This window comes from Tinamus guttatus, unplaced genomic scaffold, assembly GCF_059628265.1.
Source record: "Tinamus guttatus ecotype Peru unplaced genomic scaffold, ASM5962826v1 Tinamus_guttatus_pri_ptg000035l, whole genome shotgun sequence".
NCBI classification, from domain to species: domain Eukaryota; kingdom Metazoa; phylum Chordata; class Aves; order Tinamiformes; family Tinamidae; genus Tinamus; species Tinamus guttatus.
Window position 1 is genome coordinate 672,141 of NW_028288569.1, and position 12,754 is coordinate 684,894.

Genomic DNA, 12,754 nt, shown 5'->3' on the forward strand with positions numbered 1-12,754 from the left:
AGGGATTTATATTATCATGGAAAACACAGACATTTGATTCTACCCATTGTCTGGGTCCACTGGTCTATGGGCTAGTGTGAGAATGTCAGAGAGTTTCATTTCTTTTTTGGAGAAAAAAAAAAAAAAGGTACAGGCAAGCATCCCCTCTCACAGCTAAGGTGAGAGGTGTCACCAAAAAGAAAGAAAAAAAATCATGGCTAGATAAAGAACTTCTGCACAAGCAGCCAGCAGGACTGTTTATACTCATGGTAGACATTCCCTGTTTGGCCTCAAGGTGAGGCCATCTCCCTGCATCCCCTCCCACCTCAGCAATGCACCAGAGCCAGCCTTGGTGTGCTGCTAGCACACACAGAAGTGCAGACACACAGACATGCACACACACGCACTCTGATGAAGAAGTTACCTGATACTGTCCCACAACCTTTCACACAGAATCCCAGAATGGTTGAGGTTGGAAGGGCCCTCTAGAGATCATCTAGTCCAACCCCCCTGCTCCAGCAGGGACACCTAGAGCACGTGGCACAGGGTGGCAGCCAGGCGGGTAACAGGGCAGGAATTGCCATTTAGTGCTCTGTAGCAGGTGGATGTGCTCGGCAAGTTTCCAGGATTTATAAACAAATGTCCATCCCTCTGATCTCTGTTCTATAAACTCATGCAGTGAGCTCTGGTCTATTTGTCACCATCTTCCTTGTTTTGGCATAGTGGAAATATGGAAGTCACTCCTTGCATTTTCGGTGAAAATCATAAAGAAATGTTTATTAAATAATAGAACTCAAACATTTCCAATACAAGTTAGAAAACAGATAATTTTATTAGGAACAAAATCATTTTACAGAGAAAAAAAACACACACATACAAGATGAGAACAGCTGGGCATGAACATGTACAATTTAAGTATAGGGTGCACAAATATTCTCCTGACCTCGCAGCAAGAGCAATCTTCACCCAGCTGCCACACAGGCACTTCACGGTAAAAGGAAGGCCAATATGATTTATCTGCTTCCTAAAGATAATTGAAGTGTTAGATTCCCGTCTTAATGGGAAAAAAAACCCTTCCCAGACAAGGATTATACCAGTGACAGTGCTAGCATACGTAGGCCAGAGTTTGCTTACAGCCCTCCCAGGCTCACAGCAGCATGATAGCACGGAGACAAGATGCACGCGGGATGCAGCAGCCCAGCAGGGCAGGTTGGTCCCACTCTGACACCTCACCCCACTCACCATGTCTGATATAAATCTTTTCCAGTGCAAGTGTTCAGGCTATTTGGGCCCGAAGGTTAAGCATCTGCTGGAGTTGGCTGTCCCCTGCCTGTGCTTGCCAGAAAGTGCAGAAGAGATGCACAGCCAAAGCTGACTACATCTCCCAGTTTCTGTTGCTCTGGCCCCCAGCTGCTGAGTGCTACTTTTGCAAAGCAAAGGCAATTCCAGTTTCACTCTCTAGGCAGCACACCGTGCCCTCCAAAGCATCCAGCATCACATTTTCGTCGTTCAGCTCATGGCTGTTGAGGAATGTTTGTACTGAAAAGAAGACAGCACAGCACCATGAGAAGAAGAATTATCCTCCTCTTGCTGTTGAAAAATCTAATCACTACAGTGTCCCTAGAAAGCACAGATAGACCACCAACATAGCACACAAAATCCAAAATCCCAAAATCTGCAAAACAAAATCTTAGAATAAAGAAACCACAACAAGCACAGTCCATGGCTGGGTATAACCAATACAAAGCTTTCCCATTAACAGATACATAAAAGACTTTCACGTAAGCATGTAGCTGTCCAGCCAGCTCCCCCATGAGGGGAATGAAAGCATTTGGCAGGCTTTTGCTTTTGTCTTCACTGGGGTACTTGCAGACTTCGCTGCGCAGTATTTACAAAGGAAATCTTATCCTGGATTCAGGATAAAACATTAGCATGATGAGAAAAATGGACAAAAAACATGGGAAGGAGAAATGCAACTCACACCTCTCCATGCATTTCAGTCCTGATCTGTATCATTTGCTTTTATTCAACCATGTCTTTCTAGCCCAAAGCTGGCACATACTTTAACACTCATATGCCTTGCTTCTTGTTACCAAAATACTCTTAAAGAGTAAAACCTGTGTTCTGACAGTGTGTCCTGCAGCCCACGGCAGCCTGGCCGGCAAATCAGCTACGCGCTGGCAAGGACCTAGTCCTTGCACTCTCCTTGCAGGTCTGCTCCACCTGCTCCTCTCCTCAATCTCTCCTAAGCAGAACAGGATGCACACAGCAGCAAGATTTTAGAGATTCTATAAATTGCTACTGTCCGGAGAGATAAAACAACATAGAAAAAAAACTATACACACAAGCAGTTGGCCACCTTAAACAGCCCACAATAGCTAAACCATTACACTAAAGACACTAATGCTCTAAGGCTTGCACTGATTTATGATCTCAGTGCAATATTCAATGTTCCTGCTGAAAAATCACACACTCAAGCCCCCAGGAACTCTTCTGCTGAAGACAAGCCAGCCAATGATTCAGCTGTTTTAACTCACTCATCCAAGCAGGTAACCTGTGGTGAAGGGTAACCTGCGGCCCACCACCATCATAGCACAGCAAAACATAAGCAAGCCCACATGACCTTTTGCAATTTTTATGCAGTCACAGTCTGTATCATGTTCCCTAGCCTCATGGTAAACAGCAGAGGCCTAAGCACAGAGGATTCAGAGAAGCCTAATCATCTGAAGCCTAATCATCATCTCATCTGAAACCTCTGCCAAGCTCTTTGCAGAGCCTGCAGAGGCTCTTTGCAGAGGATTTCTCAGGAAATTACTGGAAGATCCTTGTTTTGGTCTAGGACTGGCATGCTGCTTCAATCTGCCCGTCATGCCTGCCCCTTTCAGCAATTGCAGGCTGGCAAAGTCATAGAAGGGCACAAGCTGGGCAGGGAGCAGGAGGAATCACCCATCTTATTTCAGGCTGTCTTCTAGAGCTCCACTGTTCAAGTGCAGATCTATTAGTGGACAAAGCATAAAGGAGCTGCCAGTGTTATTTGTTGCTGAACCTGCCGGCTTGCAGCAGCTCAGCCTTGAAGCCACACACTTTGTGATTAAGTTAGCAGGCTTGATGCCCCAGGGCTTTCCTGCAGTGTAATTTTCCAGATCAATTCTTACACAAAATGAGATTATGGGATGCAAAGGATGGGTGCCATAGGCTTCAGGACAGGATGGGACAGCATGTCAGATTAGGCGTCAGTTGGATCTGGGAAGCAGTCTGATGCATTTCCCTGGCTTTCAACATCAACTATGACTGCTGGATCTGGCATTTCCTCAGGCTCAGTCTCCACTGGGAAATTTTCTTCCACCAACGGCTGGGGCTCAAGACTTTGACTAGTCTGGGCAGCATCTGGAAAATAAGAGAGAAATGATTTATAAATGCATGCACATCTCCATGAAAATCCTCTCACCCTTGCTTTCCCTAAAGCTACAAGGTGCCTAACGATCCTACAGCCAGCTCCCCAGGCTCCTCCAGCTTGTGCCAGCACCCCTTACCAGAAACTTGTGTGCTGCCTGACTCCACATACCAACTACCCATCCTGCTCAAATGCCTGTTCACCCAAAACCACCATAACTCTGTCTTCATTCTCATTTACTCCCACATTTCTCCAGTCTGCTCCTTTTTGCATAAACAAAGTTCTTTGTCCCTCCTGCATGTCTTCCTGATCACTGCTGGAACAACAAAACCTTCATAGGACTTCCATATACGAAGTCCTCTATCCATATTCCATATTCCTCTGTACCCCTCTCTGCTACGTCACCTTTGAATGTATTTTCAAACCATTGGAGCAAAAGTATTCTTTCTTTCTTTCCAGATCTTTCCATCTGTTGCTCTGTCTCCTAACATCATTCGCTTTTGCTTTTTGATGAGGACAGCTCCTACAAGCAGCGGCAGAACCAAATTTCACTGTTCTTTTTAACTGCTTGTTTCTTGACTGATTCACCATGACTTTCTCCATCGCTTCATCATTGTGCTGAAACCCTTTTGGCCCAGCAGGACAAAATGCAATTTAAAAGAAACCCTTAAGGCAGATTCAGTTACATCTGAGTAATAAAAGTCAGATAAAGTAAAGAAAGCTAATATGTTCTCACCTACACATTTTGCACATGCATCTCTGCTTTTGCTAGCCTATTCGTAAAAAATTTAACTATGGAATATTTCTCTTTAGTCAAAATGATCATATTTTGTCTGTTTCTAACAAAATTTAATTCTATATTTTTTAATACGCTAATGATAAAAATTAAACAATGACCTGGATGACTTTTCACTTACTAGTTTTCTTTATTGTGGCATACTCATTAGTAGCATCTTAGGATATTGAAGGTAGGGAAAGGAGAGCTCATGGAAAGGGACAGCTGAGCTGCTGAGAGGCTGTGCATGGTACAGTGAAGGACATAAGAGGTGGAGGCAGCAGAGCTGAGACCAAACTTTTGACCTGTGTAACTTTACTTGAATTAACAATGTCTCTGCTAGATCTACTTCAGGTGATGATGCATTACTGGGGAAGGTACTGCCCGCCTTCTTGTTTATGAAATAAAATTGAGAAAATGTAAAGCAAGTTGAGCATTAGTATCAAGCATTCAGAGCAGATTTCTCAAAGGCTTTTACCACTGCATTCACTTGACCATCCCATATTAAAGATGTATTTTTAACTCATAATTTCTTCGAAGGATTTAAAATGTGAATGTAATCCTACTTTAGCACCAATTTAAGGAGTCACGTAGGAGTCTGACTTCGATGTAATTGAGTTCAGCATAGTGGTCAATACTGTCTTGAAGACAATTGCTAACTAAAGCAATGCTGCTTCTTATAAAGTGTTAACAGGTGAGTAGAGAGGGGCTGATTAAAATTGCAGGAAAACTGCTGAACTTCAGAGGGGTTGCTTTTCTTTTTTTAATTAAAGACACACTGCTTTAGCACAGGGCATACTGGAACAGATTGGGTGTTATCTGCTGCCACTGCATCTCATGGCTGGGTGAAGGCAAGAACTATTCTTTGCTGAAAAAGGGTACAAGTAATATACAGATACATGACTTGCTGAAACCTTTGCTCTCTAGAGAAGACAAGGATATCTTCCCTACCCAAGTCACACTTTTCCAATCAGCTCCTCCCCATCAGTAACACATGACCATTTTCTCCTTCAGCCTCCTAAACAGGTTATTTATCTGACTTGAAACAAGTAACTGGACCCACCAGGCTTTAGAGGACAGGCAGTTTGGACAGCTTGAGCATCAACACGATCTCCATTAGGGGGACTCTTTACACCTTCACTGGAGACCACTGACATTGTTACTCCATCATCCTTTTCCTCCTCTGTAAAATGAAAATCGGAGACATGAAGGAAAGAGGCTTCCCCCGCATCCCGCTGGCCCAGGCACGCTCGCTGAGGAGCTGCACCACCTCCACGCACTTGTGTCTCCGCCTACAGTGGCACTGGCTCCATCCCCACAGCAGAGAGACACCAAATTCAAAGAGCTACCACCAGCCTGGTACTGACTGGCTCAGCTCTACTAGCAGGATAGCGCCTCGAGGTGGCCCAGGTGGGCCTGAGCAAAGAGCACGGAGGGATTGGTACTGACAAAGAGCTCACATCAGAAGCATTTAAGTGCTTTCAGGACAAGACTTGAGCTGAAGAAGGAGCCTTACCCTTTTTTTTTTTTTTTTTTCCCCATAGAAAAGGTTTTGCGTGTTTCTTTTTGGCCAGAAGCACACAGTAGCAAGTATGAGGTGAAAAAAGAAAAAGCAAAGTTTTTTTCAAGACCATGCTGGATGTAACACTTGCATATCAGTGAGCAGGTTTCTTCTCCGCTGGACACAGCAAGGGAGGACTAAATAGAAGACAAGAGAAGCTACAGAGTTGAGACCAGTTTTACACTGATGCCATTTCAACCCTAGCCTGCATAGACTTAGTATTTTATGAAGCTCATCAAGTGACAGTATTCTCCACTCACCTGAAGGCACTGGGATGAACCTGTGTTTCCTCTTCATGCAGCAACATATAATGGAAGACACAATGATGACTAGAACAACTGCCCCTCCTGCACATCCTGACACGATGTAAATGAACCACGGATTCTGCAGCAAGTCTCCTGCAGGAAGGATGCAGCAGCTTTAGTTACCAGGCTGGCCAGGCTCTTTCTCCAAACTGGAGAGACCCTGCAGTTAGTCTAAAGCCTGGGAGCATTACTGTAAGTTTGGTCTGGAACAGAGGAGTTGGAAATCGTGAACTATGGCACATAATAATTCATGGTACATCATTTAATTATGATAAAGAATTTCCATTAGGAGGCTTGTGCAATTATGCTATCTGTGCATATTTGTATGTTTCTCCCTACTCAGATTAATAATATTGAAAATAATCATTAGTTTCCATCAAATGTAAAAGAGAGGGTGCTCATGTGAAAGTGTATTTAATGAAGCTTTATGAAATAGCCCAAAAGAGCAGAGAAACCAAAACTAGTAATACTGCTGAAAGCTACAGAGCTCAGCTCCAGAGAATCCACTTAAAACAGTAGTATTAAGCGACAACCTCAAAGGAAGCCTGATTCAAGACTGCACTTCATCAGACACTGGAGAATCCAGCCACCAGGGTGAGCCATAGAAAACCAACTGAATTGCTGCTCATGGGAGGACTTTTCCGATTCTCCCTCCCTACCTGAGAACACACCAAATTCCTAACATGAGGTTAAGGTTACAGATAGCTGAGCACAAGGCTACATACAGGTTGGTGGTAATTATTACATTGCTCACAGTCCCTTGCTCAGATACATGCATTTTTACAGGTCAGACCTGCACATACATTACAGCTGTAGTGAGAACAAGTACACAGGCAGGTAGGGGGCATCAGACACTTAAAGAAAAGAGATCCATACAAAGCCCGTTTATTAGACGATTTGTTCAAACTTGGGGTAATCAGTAGGAAAATCAGTAGGAAAACTTATCTTCCTAATAAAATAAATATCAAAAACAAAAAACAGAAAACAAACAGATTCACACCATACAGCTCAGATATCACTATACTATATATTGCTTAGAAGTACTGTAAACGTAAGACATCATTTTTATGATCATTAGACCTCTTTTCACCTATTTTCTGCCTTCAGACAAGACCTATCCTTCTGTCCAAATAACTATGTAGAGTAACTACAGTAGCTTGCTCAGCTAGACTGAACAGTTAGCAACTTGACTGCCTAAACAGAGTATTTCTTCACTTACATTGTACCTCTCTTAAAAGCAGTGAGTAAATTCAGAGCAGAGCCATTCAGATGTCTCTAGGACAGCTCAAGAAGACCTAGTTCCTGAACTGGATGCAACACAGCTACACTAACACAATTCACTTGTTTTACAAAGATGAACACATTTGCATAGCATGTTAAAAACACATCCATTAATTTGAAGCTCAAAAGCAGCATAAATCGCTATGTACAAATAGCTGTGTACCCCCTAAAGATTTGGAAACATTTCAAATTGTTCCAAAACATGTAATTGTTCCACACAATGTAATATTCCACACACTTAGAAGAAGAGGAAAAACAACTGCAGACAGCCTCTTCTACATATGCAAAGATACACTTAAAAAGCACTCTTTCCAGTCTGTTAAAATTAAGCTTTTAACAAATGAGAAATCATTTCAGTAATCATTGCTTCATTTTTGGCGAAACTGTAGAGAATAATGTCAAAGCTGTAAGTATAAGCTGCTAATATTTTCTTGAATATTTCTTCCTCATTGTCATTTGTTGGGCCATTCTGAGACAAAATATATTAAAAACTGGAAACAAGCAATAATAAAACACATATAAGGATTTTATTGATTCATATGTTGACTTGTTAACTTCTGAGTCACTGATTTTAAATCCTGCATAATCAGAGCCTGTAGGAGCCTAGGTGTTGAATATTTCTGCTTAAGTGTTTTATGCTAACTATTATTCTGAATGAATTTCATCAGCCAGCAGGTTGCCCAAATAGGTCATTTTACCTTACACCTACACCAGAACAACTGTGGGAAAACAGTATTGAGTCATTTGCTAGGAATAAATAATAACCCACAAAAATAATGAATTTGTCTTTAATTGATTTAATTGAACTCATTTGTTTCTTGAATTCATTTCACTGATATCCAGCAGTTGCTTTAGTTCACTTTTATAAATATGGTTACATTTGGTCTCAAAAAAAAAAAAAAAAAAAAAAAAAAAAAACAGAACTGCTGCTAGTTTTTGGCTTCCATATCCTTTCACAAATATGTTCATGCGTGTGTTCATCCCAACACAGTTATCACTAAATTCACTTGTGTGCTTTTGAGGAGGAAACCAGGAATTGATATTACAGCAAGGACAAGGGCAGCCACCCAGCGTAAACAGTGGTAGCTGTCTGCACTTCAATGCTTTATCACTGGGCTTGATTCAGAGCTCACTATCTTTTGCGTTCTTGCTCCTCAGGATCTCAGCTGATTTTGGACCTGACTATGCTGAACATCCTTTTACTGCTTTAATTGGACAAAATTAAGAGCACAGTTCCACAGTCCCAAGTGTCAAGCCCATACAGATCAGCCAGGAGGACTGATATGATCAGATGTGAGCAACCCACAGCATTCCTACTGAATGCCAGAGCACGGGATATGGGATATATGTCTGTGTTTTTCCGAAGTGCAGGACTCGGCACGTGGCCTTGTGGTACCTCATATATACAATACTGCTTCTTTGGACCAAGATAGGGTAAAAAGGCCTCCTGAAAACACTCCAACCTTGCTGTGATGACAAGCTGTGTCAGTATGAGATAGAGCAGGAAGAAAGAGAGGAAGTAGAAGGGATGCTTTTTAAAGGGAGAATGTGGCAATTTTAGAAGGCACCCATCAGAGGAGAGGACAGTTCATTCTCACATAGACAGCAACAACTCCTTCGATTTCCCTTACAAGAGACTGAAAGAAGGTATTCTGTGGCTGCTCTTACTCACCATAGTAGTCACAAGACAGTGCAATGGGTCTGCTTCTAATGATGCTATTCCCACGGTGAATCACACAGACGAAGTCCCCAGGCACAGTTTTGTCCAGGCGAACCTTCTTCCCACCATCCTTAACGCAAGCCTCAGGGGCATCCAGCCCAACACCGTTCAGTAGCCACATAAACCCAGTGCTCTCATTGCCAGTTACATCACAGGACAACTCTCCAGTTCCATTAGGGAAGCATCGGATACTAATGGCTGGCTCTGGTCAGGGATAATGGGATGAGGAGAGAACAGATACATTGAGTTGACTCAGCAACAAATGCAAGCTAGGCAGCAGCTTCCCTCACCACAAGTTCACCGTATTTGCTGCTAGTCAGGAAGCACAGAATTAAGTCACCAGACTGAGAAGGTCTCTTCAGTATCTGCCCTCAGCTCTGTAATAAATGGAAGTGCTCACCCAACCCAGTTAATGACTTTTGGTTCCTATTTTCTTCAAGTAACCTGGCACAAGTTATGTCAGATCAATCAGAAAAAACTTTGATAACCCCTGTTCTGAGAGATAGCATCTACTTCAGTGTTAAATGTATTTGCTTTCCACAAAAAAAAAAAAAAGAAGTGATGTCTCTGCTTTTTCCTTGTTGAAAAATGTGGAGTTCAAAATATCAGCCCATGAAACGAGGACTTTGAACACATATTATGTATCTGGTGGCCCCAGGCTTGCTGTGAAGCTATTTGTCCAAGTAGCTTCAGAGGAGATTCAGCGCTTCTCTGGCTGCGACATGTACTTTTGCTGTTACTGTCTCTTCTTCCTTTTAGATGGAAATTAGTGCAATCTATGCCCAACATAAGTATCAACGCAAGACACCTGTAGATAGACAGAATGACCCACACTGGGATAATCTAAACTGAACGAATGAATCACACTTTCCTGAATTTCTCTCCTTTAGTGTTTTGCAAGAAGCCAACCTACCTCCCACACTTGCTGCTCTGCAAATGCAGACTAGGCAGTAGTCACGTGATTTTCTGACAATATTTTTAAAAATTGCAATGAAGATGCAAACAAATATTCATGTAAATTAAGAAATTAGTTTCCTCAATTATGGTATCATCTTCAACTAAAATTCACTACTTCTAGAAAATACCTTTGCTGGGCAATTGCTTCACTAACTTAGGCATGGCAACAGGACAGAAGGCAATAAAAGCTCACAAATGATGTCAATTCACAGAAATAGAAGTTTAAACTAGACTATTTCTTCAGTCTTTGCCCAGTTCCCATCTACAACCCTGATCTTCATGCCAAGGAGCCACATCCTTGACCTACTCTGTGGCAGTTTCACTTGTTCACACTAGGATGACATAAGGATTCATTTGTCTTCACTGAGTTCAGTCTGCTCTAACATTTTCATTAAACTCATATGCTTCAATTTCTCTTAGAAATCTGTGTAAATCAAAGCTGTAAAAGCAACAGCAGAGAAAAGCACCAGAACAACACCCTGTCTGATTCTGTGGTCTTTTTATTCCACAGTCCGGTGGCCAAGGTGCAGCAATCCTGAGGCCACAGCAAAGATGAAAGGAAAACTGGCAACGTAGCTATTGCTAATCTCTTAATAAACCCAGAAGATGCTGACATTTAAGATGCAAGTAGGCAGCTGAGAGTCAAAAAGTCACGCTTGGATTCCTTTAATTCCTTTTCTTAACTACATGACGTATGAAACTCCGGTTTTCTGAGATAAGTCACATAGGGTTAACTTATTGGGAAATTTTGTCTACAGGGAGCAAAATGGTGCCAGATAAAATGAGAGCTTTTGAGAGCCACCAGGAATCATACTCTGGAAATGGACTGAAATTTCCAGCTATATGTCTACATGGTGTAGACTGAATTACAAATGCTTATTTTAAGTCAGAGAAAGTACATACTTGAAGTGACTAGTTACTTTAAATAAGGCTCATCAGAGAGGGGAGGCTAATAAATTGGATACAAAATGCATCCTTTGATTTACACACTGTTCCCTGCAGTGCCAGTGGTTTGCAAAGTTATGCCTTTTGTTCCAGAGTTACCTCGACCTCCCTGCAAGCTCAAAAGGTTTGTTAAGAAGAATTGCAAGGCAGCAGCTTCTGGCCAAACTCACAGTTTCAACAGCATTTTGTCTCTAACAAAACACTTACCAGACACTTCCAGTATAAAAGATATGCTCGTGTTGTGAAAAACAAACTCATATTTTCCTTCATCCTCTTTCTCCACATTCCTCAGCACCAGAGAACCATTCTGCAAGTTCAGACATCTAGCAGAAGAAGTGCCGCACCTGGCCAACAAGGTATCGTTCAACACAGACATCGAGCATTTTGCATTGCCCTTGCTCATTTCAGAGATGCTCTGCAGGCTTTGAATTCCCAGAGAAAAGACTGCTGAGCTGCTGCTGAGCGCAATAATCCTGGAAGCAGAGGCTGAAAAGAAAAGCACAGAGCAATGACAGTGAGCTCGCCAAGTCCATCCACCCCTCTCCCAGCTGTATTCCATAAAGGCCACTCCACCCCAGTGAGAGACTAGGGGCACCAATAACTGAAAAATGGGAGGGGTAATATTATACCAACTTTTTCTCACCCTTAATATGACAATGGCATACACACCACACACACACAAGGAAACAAGAAGTCTCAATAGTTATTTCCCAACCACCACAAGGTTCACATAAAGCTCATTAACACCCTGCACCTTGTACAAACGGTAACAAAAACAACTTCTGCTTGTGCAGCCCTGGCTCACCCACATGAAGTACTGCTGCGGTTTTAATGTAGATAAGTCTCACAGTATCCCTATATACTAACACTTGCTGTGTCGAAACCACAGGCAGGTAAATGGCAGGACAACAGCAGCTCAGGGACTGACCCAAGGTCATACTGAGTGTTATGAACTCAGAGCAGCATCCTGCACATAAGGCTCTTAAGTTTTCTACTGAAACAGTATTACAGATGGAGCACGCTGAGGAAGTACCATACTGCTCGTTATCATTAGTTTACTGAAAAAACATCTATCTTACTTTGGTCTGACTGCCCTGTTTCATGCATTAGCAGCTATACTATTTAATGTCTCCTAAAACCTGGCAGAGCCCTTTAAAGATCTCAAGAAAAAATTAAAATGACCGCTCACCTACAGAAATCATACAGAAAAAAAAAACCCACTTACCATTAGTAACAGTTACTATCACGAGCAGGCACTGCAGGATAAAAGAAGAGTTGAAATCCATTTTTAAAGAGCTCCTTGCATCCTATGCTGAGAAGACAAGCTGGCTACAGAGCTCAGTGAATATAGTGTTCAGGAAGTGATGTCAGAAGCAAGAATAGAAAAAAAAAAAAAAAAGAAAGAAAGAAACCCATACTGGACAGATTGAATAATGTTTTTAAATAGTCCTGCAAGGTTTTGGGTGACTGAGCTCAGACCCAAAAAGCATGAGCCGCAATGTGCTTTGCAAAGTCTTGCACCTTGGAGCTAGCTGCAAGTGGGACTGAAAGGTGAGGAGGAGAAAAATCCTCCTCACCTGGTCAACTTACCCATTCAGATGAGGTAATGCTGGGAATAGGCAAAAGGGAAACACCTCTTTCTTCCACCTTTTTTCCAGTTTATAGCACAGCATCCCCATACAGGGGATAAAAAAACAGTCAGATAAAATGTTTCATAGAGATGAGCTCATCTTCTGAAACACCAAAAATCAACCACTGATAGTATGATATGATCACTCTCGCCACTTCGTAGACAAAGGCATGTCTGAACTTCCTGGAGCTCTCCAAGGGACTGGAT

General features: G+C 42.3%; 1 protein-coding gene across 1 annotated transcript; it reads right to left on the minus strand.

The window, feature by feature from the left end:
* Window positions 1-3,091: 3,091 nt before the first annotated feature.
* Window positions 3,092-12,376, minus strand: LOC104577111 (uncharacterized). The gene is made up of 6 exons (XM_088533277.1): window positions 12,143-12,376; window positions 11,125-11,403; window positions 8,968-9,219; window positions 5,970-6,107; window positions 5,212-5,331; window positions 3,092-3,366 (listed from the first exon to the last, which is right to left on the minus strand). The coding sequence occupies exons 1-6, from the start codon at window positions 12,201-12,203 to the stop codon at window positions 3,206-3,208; spliced, it is 1,011 nt and encodes a 336-aa protein (XP_088389403.1). The 5' UTR covers window positions 12,204-12,376; the 3' UTR covers window positions 3,092-3,205.
* Between the last annotated feature and the right edge of the window lie 378 nt (window positions 12,377-12,754).

Bases quoted from the DNA above. Each gene is read 5' to 3' on its own strand.
- LOC104577111 (XM_088533277.1), bottom strand. From the start codon at position 12,203: ATGGATTTCAACTCTTCTTTTATCCTGCAGTGCCTGCTCGTGATAGTA. The intron at 6,108-8,967 runs GTGAGTAAGAGC...TCCTTCCTGCAG, and splicing joins ACTGTCTTGTGACTACTATG to GAGACTTGCTGCAGAATCCG. The intron at 3,367-5,211 runs GTGGGTCCAGTT...CTTATTTTCCAG, and splicing joins TGCCTGTCCTCTAAAGCCTG to ATGCTGCCCAGACTAGTCAA.